Source organism: Rhinopithecus roxellana, chromosome 12 (assembly GCF_007565055.1).
Source record: "Rhinopithecus roxellana isolate Shanxi Qingling chromosome 12, ASM756505v1, whole genome shotgun sequence".
Classification (NCBI taxonomy): domain Eukaryota; kingdom Metazoa; phylum Chordata; class Mammalia; order Primates; family Cercopithecidae; genus Rhinopithecus; species Rhinopithecus roxellana.
The window spans coordinates 92,166,250-92,185,605 of NC_044560.1; the positions used below are offsets into that span (position 1 = coordinate 92,166,250).

Below are 19,356 nucleotides of genomic sequence, written 5' to 3' on the forward strand. Positions count from 1 at the left end.
ATAGCAGGAACTTGAATTGACTTGCTAGACTGGCAGTGCTGGAAGTTAGGGCCATGTGCCAAAGGAAAGAATAGATGGCCAATCACCAAGGAGCACATTTCTCAATCTGTAGCCTTAGACTAAACCTTCCTGCTGGCAAGGGAGATCTGTGTTAGGCCTTTGCTGCCAGGTTCACACTAGGAGACATTCTGTGACTTCTCGGTGGCTCCACATGCAGTCTGAAACTCAGAAGGGGAATTGCAAACCACCTTTTATCTAGGGATAAGGATCTAGAGGAAATAGGAGTAATACTAGAGACAGAAAACAAGATCCTGAAGAAAAAGTAGATGAGAGGAGGCTGAAAAGTCTCAAATATGGCAAAGGTAAGGGAGAGAAAAGCAGACCTCTGGATAGTAGGTGCCAGGCCAGTAGTTCTGAAGGCCTGGGCCCCTGCAGGTGCTGCTGCTAGCCCTGTCCCCCACTCTCAGCCCAGGCCCCATCCCAGCTCCTACCTGGTAGGTACCTGTCGTGGCTGTGGCTGTACTCTGTGGCAGTGAGTGACAAGTGAGTCTGTGTAAAGGGCTGGTTGCCAAACAGATTGTCACTACGAAGGTTGTGGCAGAGTTTCTCCAGGAAGCGGAGGACGTAGGTGATGCTGTTGACTGCTGGGAGGTTGAGGGTATGCTGTTCCCGGTCAAACACGGCTGTGGAGTGAGTAAACAGGGCCAAGCATGTCAGCCTGGCAGTGGAGTACAGCACTGGGCAGGAGTAGTACAGCCCACTGCTTGTCTCAGGCTTACCTGGTTACACAAAGGGAACCAGTGCCCCACATTTCCTCCCTCCCTCCCTTTAACTCCCTCCCTCGAGGGCTTTGATTTTTGTCTCCAACTGTAAAGGGCTTGCAAATATGGGAGTGGCCAGGCCAGGTCTGTTGCACCCTGGGCTCTGGAATGATTTTTTTCAACCTGTGAAAACAACTATGAACATAATTCTGTCTGCTCCATCACTTGGCTGGACCTCCCCCAGGAAATCGGCTCATTTAGGGTGCTATTTTCACAAGAACTGCCTAAGAACAGAGAAGCTAGGCAGAACAGTAGAATATAGCCATAGCCAGCAATGGTATGGGTACACAATTTCCGATCTATATAAGGGCACTAGAATTTTGGCAACATTTGGAACTGTTTCATGCTTGGTGTTAGTTTACTTTCTATCATCTTTTTCTGTAAAAATATATCAGCATAATCCTTACAAAGCAAAGACCTGTGTATTTGTCCCTGAGGGCAGCAAGGACTTGGGGATTTGGGGAGATAGGTCATTCTCAAGAACCAATTTTGAGGCAGAAGAACCCTAGAGGGGGTATAGGTGAGAGCAGCTAAAGAGAAGCAGTTAGGCTAGGTTCCTACAGACCACTACACAGAAACAAAGAAGAGACCAGGGAGTAGCCTGGGCCTCAGAAGGGATATAAGGCTTAATTTCCCAGGCACTTCCCAGTCTTCTTTTCTTTTTTTTTTGAGATGGAGTCTTGCTCTGTCACCCAGGCTGGAGTGCAGTGGCACGATCTTGGCTCACTGCAACCTCCGCCTCCCAGGTTCAAGTGATTCTTTTACCTCAGCCTCCCGAGGATCTGGGACTACAGGGGTGCACCACCATGCCTGGCTAATGTTTTCTATTTTTTTTTAGTAGAGACGGGGTTTTGCCATGTTAGCCAGGCTGGTCTTGAACTCCTGACCTTAGGTGATCCGCCCGCCTCAGCCTCCCAAAGTGCTGGGATTACAGGTGTGAGCCATTGCACCTGGCCAGTTCCGTCTTCTATAATAATTCCCTGCCTGTCTGCTCCATCTTCCTCACAGTCAATTAATCCCTAGTCTGGGTTCCCACACCACTGTGTACACATATCCCTATTATAGCACTTCTCACAGTTAGCTATAGCACTTCTCACATACATTCTTCTTTTTCACTGGTATGGAGCCTAAGCTGTCATCTTCTATTCTCCCCTTCTCCTGGCCAGTGTCTGACAATCACCTGACACATAGTAAGGGTTCAATAAATGTTTGCTAAAATAATACAGTCTGGTTATTGATGGGGTCTTCCATGCCAGCTGGGTTTCCTGAAGCTGGTTATTACAACCTGCTAGGGAGGAGGAGCAGGGGATTATGGAATAGCATCAGTTAAGACTGAAAGGCTCTAGGTCAAGTCTTTAGGTTTAGTGGCTAAATAGGATTTTGGATTTAGGAAAACTGAAACAGAATCAGGGCACAGTAGAAAAAGTAAGTATTCTGTGAGAGCAAAATATACTGTGCCACTGAATCAAACTCTCATAGCAGTAAAGAAAAAGGAAATGACTTTTCCCAACCACCCCGGGATTTAATTCTCTTCTACTGGGCCTGGTTTAGGACCAGGAAGCTAAGGAGTCAAAGGAATGAGAGAGGAGTTCATTGGTTCCTGAAACCAGGTGGGAGGCTGTGATAGTCTGGAGAAACCCCTCTGCTGCCACAACATAGCCCCCTCTGGATTCTTTCTCCTATACTTTCTGTATGGAAAGGCCAATCAGGTAGATGGGGGGAATCGGTTTAGAGGCTCAGTGAAGCAGAATCTGTGGGTATTCTCTTTGGCAGAGGTATGCATAAGGCTCAGAGGGGCTCTTGGAGGGTTGGAGATAAGGAATGGAATACCTTCACATTTTTCCAGAGCCTACAGGTATGAAGTGGGAACCAGGATGCCTTACAAGAAATCAACCAGTTGAGAAAGTGGGTCCTTCTGGCTGGGAGGCAGTATGAGCCAAACAGTGCTTACCTGAGATAACCTCACCACCATGGCCTTGCTTGAGGAAGCTGAAGACGGTTTTCTGGTGATAAGCACAGTCGATACAGGCCTGGACAGCCTGCTGCAACACCACAGACGCACGGGCTGGTCCAAAATGGTCAGGGAGTTGCTGGACCTTCTTCTTATCTAAGTGGGGGCCTGTGCTGCCATTCTTGTTCAAGTAGATACAAACTATGGGAGACAAAGAATCAAAGAAGCTTCAAGAGTCTCTGGGATAGAGAAGTCAGAGAACGGTATCCTATTCCATCTTTTATACCTTGGCCTCTGGTTCCTAACAGAATTCCTAGCAGCTAAGCTGGTGAAATGCTGTGGGAGGTAGAGGTGGAGGGTCAAGAAAAGGCTGTGCCCAGCTACTGCCAACCCAAACTGCATGATCAAAGTCTGTGGGAAGACTGGAAGAGTGGCCCAGACCAAAGGCCAAGACACAGAGTTTGCACTTTGTCTTCTGTGCACTGAAAAGAAAATCTAAAACAATTCCCCACTTGTACTACTTCAATTTTTTTGTACTTGGTTGCCTCACATATTCTTTGTACCTCTTACCATATACGTGTAAGGAGCTGTGGGGCAATGGCAATATTAGCAAGGGCATATGTGTGTGTGTGTGTGTGTGTGTGTGTGTGAGTGCATGTGTGTATGTATGTCATTGGATTTAGAATAGTTGCACCATTGATCATTTGCCTTGCTTTCTGTTTGGGGCCTTAAAGTCCCTTTGTTGTCTTCTACATCTACATTCATGCCCAAAGAATATAGTAAAAATTAAAAACAAAAAATTGGATTAAAAAAATAAGTTGGGCTGGGCGTGGTGGCTCACGCCCGTAATCCCAGCACTTTGGGAGGCTGAGGCAGGTGGATCATGAGGTCAGGAGTTCGAGACCAGCCTGGCCAAGATGGTAAAACCCCATCTCTACTAAAAATTAAAAAAAAAAAAAAGCTGGGCGTGGTGGCGGGCGCCTGTAATCCCAGCTACTTGGGAGGCTGAGGCAGGAGATCACTTGAACCTGGAAGGCGGAGCTTGCAGTGAGCCGAGATCGCACCACTACAGCCTGGGCAACAGGTAAGACTCGGTCTCAAAAAAAAGAAAAAAGAAAAAAAAAAAAAAACGTTGGGCGCAGTGGCTCACGTCTGTAATCACAGCACTTTGTGAGGCTGAGGCGGGAGGATCACTTAAAGCCAGGAGTTTGAGACCAGCCTGGGCAACACAGTGAGAACGCATCTCTACAAAAAATTTACTAGGTGGCATGTGCCTGTGGTCCCAGCTACTTGGGAGGCTGAGGTGGGAGAACTGCTTGGGCCCAGGAGTTAAAGGCTGCAGTGAGCTGTAATCATGCCACTGCACTCCAGCCTGGATGACAGAGTGAGACCCTCTAGAAAAAAAAAAAGTGAAAAGAGCCTGAGGGCCGCAAGACAGCTAAGCACTCTCCTGGCTACTGGCCTCCACCTGGCACTGCAGTGGGGAAGGGATGCAGTGGGTATGGGAGACTAAGGCCATCCTAACAGAGTTGTCTCCGGAGTTGTTTTCTCCTCAGGACCCACAGCAACCTGGTCAAGAATGACATTTTCTCCCCCATCTGCTTTCCAGTTTCCCATTTGAGTAGTGAGTACTCTTCTTTCTTGTGTGGTTGTGGCTCACTAGCTGGAGAGGTAGAAGGGCAAAAGTCTCTTTGCTATTAAAGGTAGAAAAGGTAAGAGCAGTAGCTGTGTGGCCTGTGGATGGACTGTTGTTCTCTTTGGGTCTCAGGTTCACCACCTGAAAAATGAAGTGACTGAGCCAGATGCTCTCTGAGGATTCTCCACCTTCATAATTCTAATTTAAGGAGAACCAACATGGACAGAAGAAATGGAAAACAGAAAGTAGGGAGGTGGTATGTGGGAAGTGACAGGAGAAACATAAAAACAAAAAAGAAGAAAAGGGTAAACAAGATGAATTGAACAAATATATTTAACTATGTTCTCTCCAAAAACTCACTAAAATGAGCCAGATAAGAGAGGAGATGACAATAAAATTTAGGAAGGTGGAAAGCAGACTGGAAAGGTAGTGACTGACTCAACAGACCCAACAAAGCTGCATACCTTAAAGCAGCAGTGGGGAGTGATGAGAACCACGCTCTCATAATTTGCAAAAGGCCTAAGAATTGGCAGAGTTGGTGCCTTTGGAGGTGAGTGTGAGGTAGATCTAATAAAATAAGGATTAACTGAAGTCTTTTAAGAAACAGAATTTTCACATCTAGTAATGTGACTCTTTTACTGAAATAACTAAAAATGCAGGAACCCAGAGAGATAAGAAGAGTAATAAACAAAAACAGGTGTCTACAAAAAGACACCTATAAGAATGTTCATAATAGTTTATTCATAATAACCCCAAACTAGAACCAACCCAAATATCCACCAAAAAGAGAAGATATACAAATTGTGATACAGTCATATGCCACATAATGACATTTTGGTCAATGGCAGACTGCATATATGACAGTGGTCTCATAGGACCTGAAAAATTCCTATCACCTAGTGACCTTGTAGCCAATGTAAAGTCATAGCATAATGCATTTCTCATGTGTCTGTGAGGAAGCTGGTGTAAACAAACCTACTGCACTGCCAGGCATATAAAAAAGTATAGCATATAGGATTATGTAGAGTACATAATACTTGGTAACATAATAAATGACTATGTTACTGATTTGTGTATTTAGTATACTTCTTATCATTATTGTAGAGTGTACTCCTACTTATTAAAAAAGTTAAGTGTAAAACACCCTCAGGCAGGTCCTTCAGGAGGTATTCCAGGAGAAAGCATTGTTATCACAGGATGACAGGTCCATGCATGTTATTGTCCCTGAAGACCTTCCAGTGGGACAAGATACAGAGATAGGAAACAGTGACACTGATGATCCTGATCTTGTGTAGGCCTAGGCCAATGTGTGTGTATGTCTTGGGTTTTAACAAAAAAGTTTAAAAAGTAAAAAAATAAAATAAATCTAAAAGTTTTTTAAATAGAAAAAAGCTTATAAAAATAAAATATTTTTGTACAGCTGTAAAGTATGTATGTATTTTAAGCTAAGTGTTATTAAAAGTCAAAAAGTTAAAAAGTTTATAATGTAAAAAAGTTACAGTACGTGAAGGTTAATTTATTATTGAAGAAAATTAAAAAAATTTAGTATAGCCAAAGTGTACAGTGTTTATAAAGTCTACAGTAGTGTACAGTAATGTCCTAGGCCTTCACATTCACTCACCACTCATTTACCACTCACTCAGAGCAACTTCTAGTATTGCAAGCTCCATTCATGGTAAGTACCCTGTATAGGTGTACCATTCAAAAAATCTTTTAAACCATAATTTTACTGTATCCTTTTTATCTTTATGCATGTGTAGATACACAAATACTTACCATTGTACTGCAACTGCCTATAGCACAGTAACATACTGTACAGGTTTGTAGCCTAGGAGCAATAGGCTATACCATCTAGGTTTGAGTAAGCATACTATGACAGGGGTCCCCAACCCCCAGGCTGAAGACCAATACAGGGGTCCACAGCCTGTTAGGAAAGGGGCTGCACAGCAGGAGTTGAGCAGCAGGTGAGTGAGCACTACTACCTCCTGTCAGATCAGCAGTGCATTAAATCCTCATAGGAGCATGAACCTTATTGTAAACTGCGCATGTGAGGGATCTAGGTTGTGTGCTCCTTATGAGAATCTAATTAATGGCTGATGATATGAGATGGAACAATTTCATCCTGAAACTATCCCCCCTGCCCCTGGTTCATGGTCCATGTCTTCCACACAACCAGTCCCTGGTGCCAAAAAGGTTGAAGATCGATGCACTATGATGTTCACAAAATGAGGATACTGGCTAATGATGCATTTCTCTGATCATATCCCCGTGATTAAGCAATATGTGAGTGTATATTCATTTAATGGAATATTGCTTGGCAGTAAAAAAGAAGGAACTACTGATAGGCACAAGAACATGGGTGCTTTTTAAAACATTGAGTGAAATAAACCAGATACAAAAGAGTACATATAGTATGATTCATTTATACTAAGTTCAAGAATAGGGAAGTCTGATCTATGGTGATAAAAATCAGAATAAAGGTGGAAGTGGAGACCAACTGTAAGGAGGCATGAGGGAACTTCAGGTGTGGCAGAAATGTCTTCCATCTTGCTTGGAGTTGTAGTTACATGGGTGCTTAAAACTCATTAAAGTGTACTTTTTTTTTTTTTTCCTTGAGATGGAGTCTCTCTCTGTCGCTCAGGCTGGAGTGCAGTAGTGCGATCTTGGCTTACTGCAACCTCTGCCTTGCGGGTTTAAGCGATTCTCCTGCCTCAGCCTCCTGAGTAGCTGAGATTACAGGCATGCACCATCATGCGAGGCTAATTTTTGTATTTTTAGTAGAGATGGGGTTTCACCATGTGGGTCGGGCTGCTCTCGAACTCCTGACCTCGTGATCTGCTTGCCTTGGCCTCCCAAAGTGCTGGGATTACAGGCGTGAGCCAACGTGCCCAGCCAAATTGTACGCTTAAGATCTGTACATTTCACTAAATGTAGAAACTTTACCTCAGTTAAAATACACAAAAAGGAAGTAATATAACTAGTCTGGTGATGATTTTAAAAAATTCTACATGGATTAACGAAATATAAAAGGCAAAACTATAAAGCCTTTAGACTATGCGGAAACAACACTGTACCAGTTTCTGGGCCCAAGGATTAAGAAACTGACAACTTCTACTTCCTGTTTCTTGGGACATTTGCTTTGAGACCCCAACTAACATGTGTGAGGAAGCAAAGCCACCCTGTAGGGAGGTCCATTTGGAGATAAACCAACAGCCAGAACCAGCTGGTTGGCCATGTGGTGAAAGTGGATCCTTCAGCCCTAGTCAAGCCACTCCAGCTGATGCTGCATGCAACAGAGACAAACTGTCTCTACCCAGGCCTGCCCACATTGTTTTAAATCATGAAATTTTGTGGTGGTTTGTTACATGGCAAAAGATTATTGGGATAGATTCTGGTACCAGAAATAGGGTGCTGCAGTAACAGAAGTCTGACACACATGGCATTGGCTCTGGACCTGGGCAGCAGAAAGAAGCATAAAGGACCATAGAGAGTGTCAGCGAAAACGGAAGGAGCCTCGAGGAGAGTTTTAATGGAAGCCTAAAGGGTCTCAATGAGGCTGTCAGTGAAGGTTTAAGGGAAAGTGAAGAAAATCTTATTGGGAGATCGATGAAAGGGGAAGTGTTGAAAGTCTGACAAGATTGTTGCCTACAGTAACATGGAAATAAGAAATATATCTGATGAACTCAAGGAAATAGCTAAGGAGATTTCCAGACAAAGTAATGAAAGTATCACCTGGCTTCTCCCTGCTTATGATAAAATGCAAGACAAGAGATGAGCTTCAAAACATGTACACACACCCCTCCACATACCCCCAGGACTTGCAGAATTTACAAATAAAATTTCTTCTTATTTTCAGTCTCTCTATAAGGCAAAAAACTATAAATTATGAAAGGGTTTTTACTCTAGAAAAGGACAGTAAAATTCTTTAAGATATAAGAAAGATGTAAGACTGTTCAGACTTTCAGGCCTAAAAGGTTCTCTAAGAATCTTAAGGGCAAGCCTCATGGGTTTTTAAGAATCTTGAGTATTGTCCTACAGCAGCTGAATAGGAAGCCCAAAGTAGAGAAGGGCTTTTCATTAAAAGACTTGTAGTTGTGGCTTTTGTCTAATGAAGTGAACTCTGATAGTGCAAAGAAAACCCCTCAAATTTCTTTTGTTTTAGAGACCGGGTCTTGCTCTGTCATCCAGGCTGGAGTACAGTGGCAAGCATGATCATAGCTCACTGCCACCTTGGCCTCCAGGGCTCAATCAGTCCTCCCACCTCAGCCTCCTGAGTAGCTGGTACCACAGGTGTGCATCATCATGCCCAACTAATTTTTACTTTGTTGTAGAGAAGGGTTCTCACTATGTTGCCCACGCTGGTCTTGAACACATGGGCTCAAGGAATCCTCCCACCTTGGCCTCCCAAAGTGGTGGCATTATGGGTGTGAGCCACTATGCCTAGCTGAAAAACCTCTCACATTTCTGAGAGAATCATTCTGGCAGAAGCATTGACAGCTTGGACTAAGAGCAAGAAAGATGGTACAAAATGGAAAAAATCATTTGGATGCCCAACCTTATATAGGCAGGAAGAAAACTAAAAAGGCAATCTCAGTTTTCTTATGAAAAAGAAAAGATGATTCAGAGGATAAAACCCAAGACACATGGAAAACAACTCCCAGAAAGTCACACTGGACCTAATTAAGGAGTTGGCCAACATGTGCCCAGTTGGATTTCAGAATTTCTTTTTTCCTTTTTTTTTTTTTGAGACGGAGTCTCACTGTCGCCCAGGCTGGAGTGCAGCAGTGCGATTTCAGTTCACTGCAAGCTCCGCCTCCCGGGTTCACGCCATTCTCCTGCCTCAGCCTCCCGAGTACTGGGGACTACTCAGGAGTAGTCCTGCCACCACTCCCGGCTAACTTTTTGTATTTTTAGTAGAGATGGGGTTTCACCGTTTTAGCCAGACCTCATGATCTGCCTGCCTCGGCCTCCCAAAGTGCTCCAATTACAGGTGTGAGTCACCGTACCTGGCCCCAGAATTTCCATAGATCAGTGACTGCTGCATGTCTTCAGGTTTCCTCCCTTTTGAAAATAAAGTATCCATAAAAGTTACCTCGTGTCTGTTGCACCACTGTGTGTTAGGTAGGTAGTGAGCAGACAACTTTTTTCTTTAGTTCACAGGTCGTCAGGACAAGAAGAACCACACTGAAGGAGGTATCCTTGACAAACCACACCTAAGAGGCCTCGTGTACTGGGACCTGATTTAGATGATGAGATCCTAGACCTTCAGCCTACTGGTGTAAAATAATGAGACTTCTGATGGGGAATCTTGTGAGGGCAAGAATAAATTCTGCAAGTGGGAAAAATGTTAATAATCCATGTCCAGAGAATAGAGAGGTAGTTTTAAAATACGGCCCATAATTATTTGACCCTCTTCCTATTGAGAGGTGCGGTCTATTCCTCTTCCCTTGAATCTAGGCTCTGGGACGGACTGATCAATAGAATATGGTGGCAATGATGCTATGCTAAGTTTGAGGCTCAGGCCCTAAGAAAATGGTAGCTTCCACTCCCTATCTCTTGAGAAACTTGCTCTAGGAACCCAGCCACCATAGTATGGCAAAGCCCAAGCTATCCTTTGGTGAGAACCAACAGGCAGCACGAGTTTTGCTAGTTATGTGAATGGAATTATAAGCCCCAATTGAGCCACCCCAACTGATGCCATGTGGCGCAGATATGAGTTGTATTCATTTTAATATAGAATATATTGATCTTTTCCTTTATAGTTTATGCTTATTGTCTTATTTTAAAAATCCTTCCCAATCTTGAGGTCATAAGGATATTTGTGTATACTGTCATTTTTTTTTTTACTAGATCCACTAAATCAGAATTTATTTTTCTGATTTAATTGGAGGTTATTAAAAAAATTCAGAGAAGGGTCTGGCACATAAGGAGTCTGGAAGTTGCCACTCCATCCTAACAACTAGTAAAAAGCTGAGTAAGCTGAAAAGTCAACAATCCTTAGATCTGTCAGAGAAGTAAGATCTCAGGGCAAACTATTAGCCCCCAAATCTGAAGAGACAGGTGAATAAGCCGAAGTCTCTGGAACCAGTGCTAGGGTAGGAAAACCTAAACTGTACTTGATGACTTGTCAGAGGCTCAGTGTGAAGAAGTTTGAGGTTAAAACTCCAGGGAGTCCCAGTCATTGGGGAGGAGGGGGAAACTTTTGTGAGTTTTGCCTCCAGGAGCTCAACCAGATTCTCACAGTAAATATAAGAGAAAAATACCCTCATGCTTCTGGCAGGGAGAGGGGAAAAGGAACCATTTTGAAATATACTAGAGCACTCTGTTCTCAACAAGGTCTTCCCTCAGGAGAAACTATTTTACCACAGCCTAAACTATTAGGGATTTTTCAGAGCTTAACTGATCTGGAAGAAGAGAAATAATCACTCCAGCCAACGCTAGCCTTCCATTCGGAAGTAGAGAAATACTGCACTCCAGGCGATTCTGTCCAACCCAAAGAAGTGGGGGCGGGGACCAGAAGCACTTGTTAAGTTCACAGCCCAGAGGCAAAGGCTCACTGAAGGACTGAGATTTAGTCATAGGACTGTCGAATGCTTGCCATTTCTCCACATCACTAAAGACCTATTTACCGTGATTTTCTTTTTTTTTTTTTTGTATTTTATTTTTGAGACAGAATCTCGCTCTGTTGCCCACGCTGGAGTGCAGTGGCATGATCTCAGCTCCCTGCAACCTCCACCTCCCAAGTTCGAGTGATTCTCCTGTCTCAGCCTCCACGACCATGCCTGGCAATTTTTTTTTTTCGTCTCGCTCTGTCGCCCAGGCTGGAGTGCAGTGGCCGGATCTCAGCTCACTGCAAGCTCCGCCTCCCGGGTTTACACCATTCTCCTGCCTCAGCCTCCCGAGTAGCTGGGACTACAGGCGCCCGCCACCTCGCCCGGCTAGTTTTTTGTATTTTTTTAGTAGAGACGGGGTTTCACCGTGTTCGCCAGGATGGTCTCGATCTCCTGACCTCGTGATCCGCCCGTCTCGGCCTCCCAAAGTGCTGGGATTACAGGCTTGAGCCACCGCGCCCGGCCTGGCAATTTTTTTTTTTGTACTTTTAGTAGAGATGAGGTTTTGCCATGTTGCCAGGCTGGCCTCAAACTCCTAAGTGACCCGCCTTGGCCTCCCAAAGTGCTGGGATTGCAGGCATGAGCCACTGCGCCTGGCCCTACCATGGTTCCTTTTACCCAGTACATCATGTCCAGTTATCCTTGAGGTATACTCAAGGACAAAAATCACTGAAGAAAAAGCGCACACTCATATGGCAGGGATGCTGGAATTATCAGACTGGGAATTTAAAACAACTATGATTAACATGCTGGGGGCTCTAATGAATAAAGTAGACAGCATGCAAAAACAGATGGGCAATGTAAGCAGAGAGATGGAAATTCCAAGAAAAAATAAAAAAGAAACACCAGAGATCAAAAATAATGTAACAGAAATAAAGAATGGTCTGGGTACGGTGGCTCACGCCTAGCACTTTGTGGGGGTCAAGGCCAGTGGATTGCTTGAGCCCAAGAGTTCAAGACCGGCCTGGGCAACATGGCAAAACCTCGTCTCTACTAAAATTACAAAAAATTTAGCCAGGTGTGGTGGCGTGCGCCTGTAGTCCCAGCTACTCAGGAGGCTGAGGTGGGAGGATTACCTGAGCCTGGGAAGTTGAGGCTGCAGTGAGCTGTGACTGCACTCCAGCCTGAGAGACAAAGGGAGACCCTGTCTCAAAAAAAAGAAAAAAAAAAAAAATGAAATGAAGAATGCCTTTCATTGGCCCATTATTAGGTTAGACATGGCTAAGGGAAGAATTGCTGCATTTGAGCATGATAACTGAATGAGTGACTGAAGAAATAGTCTCAATCCATCAAGGTTTATTAAGCCAGCTCCAGAGAATGTCTGGGGAAAATACGAGTCACAGACACATCTGTGGGTGTTCCAAAGAGACTTTCAGGATTTTAGTATTTATACATTTTCTTTCTTGTTTTTGTTTTTATTGAGACAGAGTCTCGCTCTGTCACCCAGAATGGAGTGCAGTGGCACAATCTTGGCTCACTGCAACCTCCGCCTCCCAGGGTCAAGCAATTCTCCTGCTTCAGCCTCCTGAGTTGCTGAGACTACAGGTGCGTGCCACCACGCCTGGCTAATTATTTGCGTATTTAGTAGAGATGGGGTTTCACCGTGTTAGCCAGGATGGTCTCGATCTCCTGACCTCATGATCCGTCCACCTCAGCCTCCCAAAGTGCTGGGATTACAGGCATGAGCCACCATGTTCGGCCTTATTTATACATTTTCTTAAAGGAGGGCAGGTAGGCGGTAAGGGGAATGGTTACATTCTTGTGAGACTTTAGTAAGTGCTTGGCAAATCTACATTTTATACAAGATAAGGTGAATGAAGAGCAAAAACAGAGTAAAGTAAGAATCAATTATGCAGACATCTCTGGGTTGGTGGAGGAATGACTGGTCCCCTTTGTCTTTGTTCTGCACCTGAGAAGATATGATACTGACATTATCAGTGTGGAGTTTAAGAGCTAGACTTAGATTGTAGACCCAAAGTTGCAGCTAGTGTGTCCTTGCTTATGGGAGACCATCAAGGAGTTTACTTGTGAATGATCTGTGCAGGCAGTCCTTCATGGATGCCTGAGGCTTTTACCTTTCCTTTGGGGATCTGGCTAATGCATAATGCTAGTAACAGCTATTCATCTGGAAGATGGTGTTACATGGCTTAGCCCCCAGGTTTACCCTTCCCTGTTGCATAAGTGATACAGACAGGAGACAGGGAAATAGTGGGTAGAAGAAGGCAGATCCCTGGCAAAGGCCCCACCCTCAAGCCTGGAAACCCACAGCACTAAATGGGAACAGGCATTCCTGTTTTTGTGCCCAAATGTTGCCTTTTGGCCTGCCATGCCCCCTTATCCTGTACCCATATAAACCCCAAACCCCAGGATCCATGAGCAGATGAGCAGATGAGCAGAAGAGTGGCAGAATGGCACAGCAGAGAAGGAGGGAAGAGAAGGAGCATCTGAACGTCGAGAAGTATTTGGCTGGGGATAGTCAGAGAGGAGATTGGCTGCTGGACAGCCAAACTCCAGGAAGATCATCTTCCCACTCCATTCCCTTTCCAGCTCCCCATCCATCCTGCTGAGAGCCACCTCCACCACTCAGTAAAACCCCCACATTCACCATTCTTCAAGTCTGTGTGTGACCTGATTCTTCCTGGATGCCAGACAAGAATCTGGGTACCAAGAGGGCACTGAGCTGGTTTACACTTAAGCCATCTGTGGATGGCAGAGCTAAAGCACGGTAGCATGCCCATAGGGGCTTCAGGAGTTATAGGCACCTACCCTTAGACGCTACTGTGGGGCCAGTGCCCCAAAAGTGCTCACCTAGGCTCTTGCACTTGCCCATCTACGTGTTCCCCCTCCTGTAAGGGGTTTGAGTGCACGGCACTGAAAAGACAAGCCACACCCCTATCACATGTCCTACGAGGTAGGTCAGGGAACTCTCTCGTTTCATAAGGAATTTGGGGGGGTCCAGAGAATTTCTAATTTTCCTTTACAAAGGTATCTCAAGGGCAGCAAACTCCCAAAATTAAAAGCAAAGAGAAAAAAGACTGAAAAAAACCCATAACACAATATTCAAGAACTGTGGGATAATTATAATAGACATAATCTATATATAATGGTGATACTAGAAGGAGAAGAAAAAGAGAAAGGAATTGAAGCAATAATGACTGAGAATTTACCCAAATTAATGCCACACACCAAATCCCAGAGTCAGGAAGCTCAGAGAACACCAGGCAGGAAAAATGCCAAAAAACCCTGACATCTACACCCAGGCATATCATTTTCAAAGTATAAAAAATCAAAGATAAAAAATATTGAAAGAGGCTAGAGGAAAAAAATACTTTACCTATAGAAGGGCAAAGACAAGAATTATATCCAATGTCTCGTAAGAAACCATGCAAGCAAGAAAAGAGTGAAATATTTAAAGTGCTGAGAGGAAAAAAACCCACTGACCTAAAGTTCTGTACCCTTCAAAACTGTTCTTCAAATGTGAGGGAGAAAAAAAAAGACAAAGAAAAATTGAGGGAGTGTGTTGCCGGTAGACCTGCCTTGTAAGAAATGTTAAAAGAGGTTCTTCAGAAAGATGGAAAATGATATAGATCAGAAACTTGGATCTATATAAAGAAAGGAAGAGCATCAAAGAAGAAATAAGTAAAGACAAAATTATAACTTTTTTTTTCTTTTCTTTCTTTTTTTTAGACAGGGTCTCACTCTGTCACCTAGGTTAGAGTGCAGTGGTGCTATCATAGCTCACTGCAGCCTCAATCTCTCAGGCTCAAGTGATCCTCCTGCCTCAGCCTCCTGAGTAGCTTGGGGCTACAGGCATGCACCACTATGCTTAATTTTTTAACTTTTATTTTTAGTAGAGAAGTCTTGCTACATTGTTGGTGACTCCTGAGCTCAAGTGATCAATCCTCCCAACTTGGCCTCCCAAAGTACTGAGATTAAAGGTGTTAGGCACTGTGCCTGGCCTATTTTTCTTAATCTTAATTCATCTGAAACCACCTTTGCAAAAACTGTAATAGTAAGAAAATATGACAGTGAAAGAGATATGATCTAATCAACTCCTATCTTATCTTTAACCTCCAAACTGCCCTTAATCATTCCTGGGCTTGGGGCAAGCTAACTTTGGGAGACATTTAGTTTATAGTTTAAACGATAATAGCCTTTCCCCAAAACTAAACTGTCTTTGTAAAGCTAATGAAAGATCACCAGGTTAGAAGGATGAGAGGAGCTTGAACTCTGCTAAGGTGTAAATGTAAATGATTTTTTTTTTTTTTTTTTTTTGAGAGACGGAGTCTCGCTCTGTCGCCCAGGCTGGAGTGCAGTGGCCGGATCTCAGCTCACTGCAAGCTCTGCCTCCCGGGTTTACGCCATTCTCCTGCCTCAGCCTCCCGAGTAGCTGGGACTACAGGCGCCCGCCAACTCGCCCGGCTAGTTTTTTGTATTTTTTAGTAGAGACGGGGTTTCACCGTGTTAGCCAGGATGGTCTCCATCTCCTGACCTCGTGATCCGCCCGTCTCGGCCTCCCAAAGTGCTGGGATTACAGGCTTGAGCCACCGCGCCCGGCCTGTAAATGATTATTTTTAAAAAACTAAAAAAAAAAACAAAAAAAAACCAAAAACCAAGACCCAAGTTTATGTTATCTACCAGAAACCTACTTTAAAGATAAAGACATACATAGATTAAAAGTAAATGCGTAAAGAAAGATATACCATGCTAACACTAATCAGAAGAAAGCTGTAGTAGCTATATTAACTTCAGACAGAGTAGACTTCAGAGCAAGGAAAATTATCAGGGAAAGACAGGGGTATTGCATAATAAGAGGCCAATTCTCCAAGAAGACATATTATTCCTTAATGTGTGCATACCTAACAACAGAGTGTCAGATATTTGAGGCAAAAACAGACAGACCTGCAAGGAGAAACAGAGAAATCCACTATTATAGTTGGAGACTATAACACCCCCCATCAGAAATGGACACATCAAACAGGCATAAAATCCTAAGGACATAATTGAACTCAATAGCCCCTCAATCAAATGAAATATAGTTGGCATCTATTGACTACTTCATCCAGCAACAGCAGGATACATATTCTTTTCAAGCTCACATAGAACATTCAGCAAGATAGATCACATGCTGGACCAAAAAACACACCTGAATATATATTTTTTAATTTTAAAAATTTTCTCATTTTTATTATTATTATTTTTTGAGACAGGGTCTCACTCTTTCACACAAGTTGGAGTACAGTTGTGTGATCTTGGCTCACTGCAACTTCTGTCTCCCAGGTTCAAGGGATCCTCACACTTCAGCCTCCTGAGTAGCTAGGACCACAGGTGCATGCCACCACACCCGGCTAATTGTTTGAATTTTTGGTAGAGACAGGGTTTCACCATGTTGCCCAAGCTGGTCTCAACTCCTGAGCTCAAGTGATCCACTGGCCTCAGCCTCCCAAAGTGCTGGGATTACAGGCGTAAGCCACTGCACCCAGCCTGAACAAATTTTAAAAGAATAATCATATGATGTCTTCTTTCAGAACACAACAGAATGATACATGAAAAAAATCACCAAATAGTTAAGAGATTAAACAATGCACTTCTAAATAACACACAGGTTAAAGAAGAAATAACAAGAGAAATTTAAAAAATATTTGGAAATGGCGAAGCACAGTGGTTCATGCCTGTAATCCTAGCAATTTGGGAGGCAAAGGTGGGTGGATCACTTGAGGTAAGGAGTTCGAATCCAGCCTGACCAACATGTTAAAACCCTGTCTCTACTAAAAATATTTTAAAATTACGCTGGGCACATTGGCTTACGCCTGTAATCCCAGCACTTTGGGAGGCCCAGGAGGGCAGATCACGAGGTCAGGAGTTCGAGACCAGCCTGGCCAACATGGTGAAACCCCATCTCTACTAAAAATACAAAAATTAGCTGGGCATGGTGGCGCATGCCTGTAATCCTAGCTACTCAGGAGGCTGAAGAAGGAGAATTGCTTGAACCCGAGAGGCGGAGGTTGCAGTGAGCTGAGATCGGCCCACTGCACTCCAGCCTGAGGGACAGAGCGAGACTCCATCTCAGGAAAAAAAAAAAAAAAAAAGACAGAAAAAATTAGCCAGGCGTAGTGGCGTGCGCCTGTAATCCCAGCTACTTGGGAGGCTGAGGCAGGAGAATTGCTTGAAGATGGGAGGTGGAGGTTGCAGTGAGCCGAGATCACACCACTGCACTCCAGCCTGGGCGACAGTGTGAGACTCCATCTCGAAAAAAAAAAAAATGGAACTAAATGAAAATGAAAATAAAACATCAAAATTTGTGGGACACAGCAGAAGCAATGTTTTAAGGGGTGACTTATAACACTGAATGCAGATATTAGAAAAGAAGATCTAAAAGCAGCAATCTGAGCTTTCGTCTTAGGAAACTAGAAAAAGAAGAGCAAATTAAATCCAAAGTAAGCAGAAAATAAAAAAATTATAAAGATTACAGAGCAGAAATCAATGAAATCGAAAACAGGAAATCAACAGAGAAAAATCAATGAAGTGGGCCAGGCACGGTGGCTCACGCCTGTAATCCCAGCACTTTGGGAGGCTGAGGCGGGTGGATCACGAGGTCAGGAGGTCGAGACCATCCTGGCTAACACAATGAAACCCCGTCTCTCCTAAAAATACAAAAAATTAGCCGGGTGTGGTGGTGCACGTCTGTAGCCCCAGCTACTCAGGAGGCTGAGGCAGGAGAATCACTTGAACCTGGGAGGTGGAGGTTGCAGCAAGCCGAGATCGCACCACTGCACTCCAGCCTGTGTGACAGAGTGAGATTCTGTCTATAAATAAAATAAAATAAAATAAATAAAATAAAATAAAATAAAATAAAATAAAACTCAATGAAACCAAAAGCTGGTTTGATGAAAAGATAAATAAAATCAATTATACTCTAGCCAGGCTAACTAAACAAACAAACAAACAAAAAACAAAACAAGCAACCAGAGGGATGACACAAGTTACTAAATCAGAAATGATAAAGGGGATATCACTATAGATCCTATTGTCATTAAACAGATAATAAAGGAATACTATGAACAACTCTATGTCCACAAATTTGATAACCTACATGAAATGAACTAATTCCTTCAAAGACAGTCTGCCAAAACTCAAACAAGAATAGACAATCTGAATACGTTTATATCTATTAAAAATTTGAATTAATTTAAAAAACCCAAACTTTCCAAAAAAGAAAGTACCACATCTAGATAGGTTCATTCAGTGAATTTTACCAACATTTAAGGAAGAAATTATACCAATTCTTCAAAATCTCGTTTAGAAGTTATTAATAGAAGTAAAAGGAATATTTTCTAACTTATTTTATGAGGCTAGCACTGTTCTCAACAAAATATTATCAAATCAAATTGAACAATATAAAAAAAGAATTATACACTATGACCAAGTGAGATTTATCCAAAGTATGCAAGGCTGACTCAACATTCAAAAATCAATTAATATGATCTATCACATCAACAGGCAAAGTAAGAAAAATCAGATAATCATATTGATAGATGCAGAAAAACGATGTGACAATATCCAACACTCATTCATAATAAAAACGATTGGAAACTAGAAATAGAGGGAAACTTTCTCAATAAATAACATCTACAAAAACCTACAGCTAACATTATACTTAATGGTTAGAAACTAGAGGCTTTCCAGCCAAAATCAGGAACAAGACAAGGACGTCCTCTTACCACTCGTCTTCAACATCATACTGGAAGTCCTAGCTAATGCAGTAAGACAAAAAGTCTAAAAAATAATAGAATGAAAATAATGCAGTTTGGGAAGGATGAAATAAAACTTTGTTCTCAGGTGACATCATTGTCTATGCAGAGAATATGAAATCATTAATAACCAAAAAAAACCTGGAATTAATAAGTGATTATAACAAGAATGCAAGATACAAAGCTATTATATAAAAAGTCAATCACTTTCCTATATAGTGGCAATGAACAAGTGAAATTTAAAATTAAAAAAACACAATACAGGCCAGGCACAATTGCTCACTGTAATCCCAGTGCTTTGTGAGGCTAAAGCAGGAGGATTGTTTGAGGCCAGGAATTCAAGACCAGCCTGGGCAACATAGCCCAGGCTTTTTTTTTTTTTTTTTTTTTTTTAAATAGAGAAGTCATCTCTATAAAAAATAAAAAAATAAAAAAATTAGCCAGGCGGCTGGGTGCGGTGGCTCACGCCTGTAATCCCAGCACTTTGGGAGGCTGAGGTGGGTGGATCACGAGGTCAGGAGATCAAGACCATCCTGGCGAACACGGTGAAACCCCGTCTCTACTAAAAATACAAAAAAATTAGCCG

The 19,356-nt window shown here is 43.0% G+C and overlaps 1 protein-coding gene across 12 annotated transcripts in view; it reads right to left on the reverse strand.

Annotated features, from left to right (window-relative positions):
• The window catches only part of SCMH1 (Scm polycomb group protein homolog 1), a 232,628-nt gene that overhangs the window by 18,669 nt on the left and 194,603 nt on the right, over positions 1-19,356 (reverse strand). For all 12 annotated transcript variants that reach the window (XM_030942574.1, XM_030942568.1, XM_030942572.1 and 9 more), the window contains 2 exons: positions 2,773-2,973; positions 492-683 (listed from right to left, as the gene is read on the reverse strand). In XM_030942574.1, the coding sequence (XP_030798434.1) occupies positions 492-683; positions 2,773-2,973 (393 nt within the window). The remainder of the gene's footprint in view (positions 1-491; positions 684-2,772; positions 2,974-19,356) is intronic.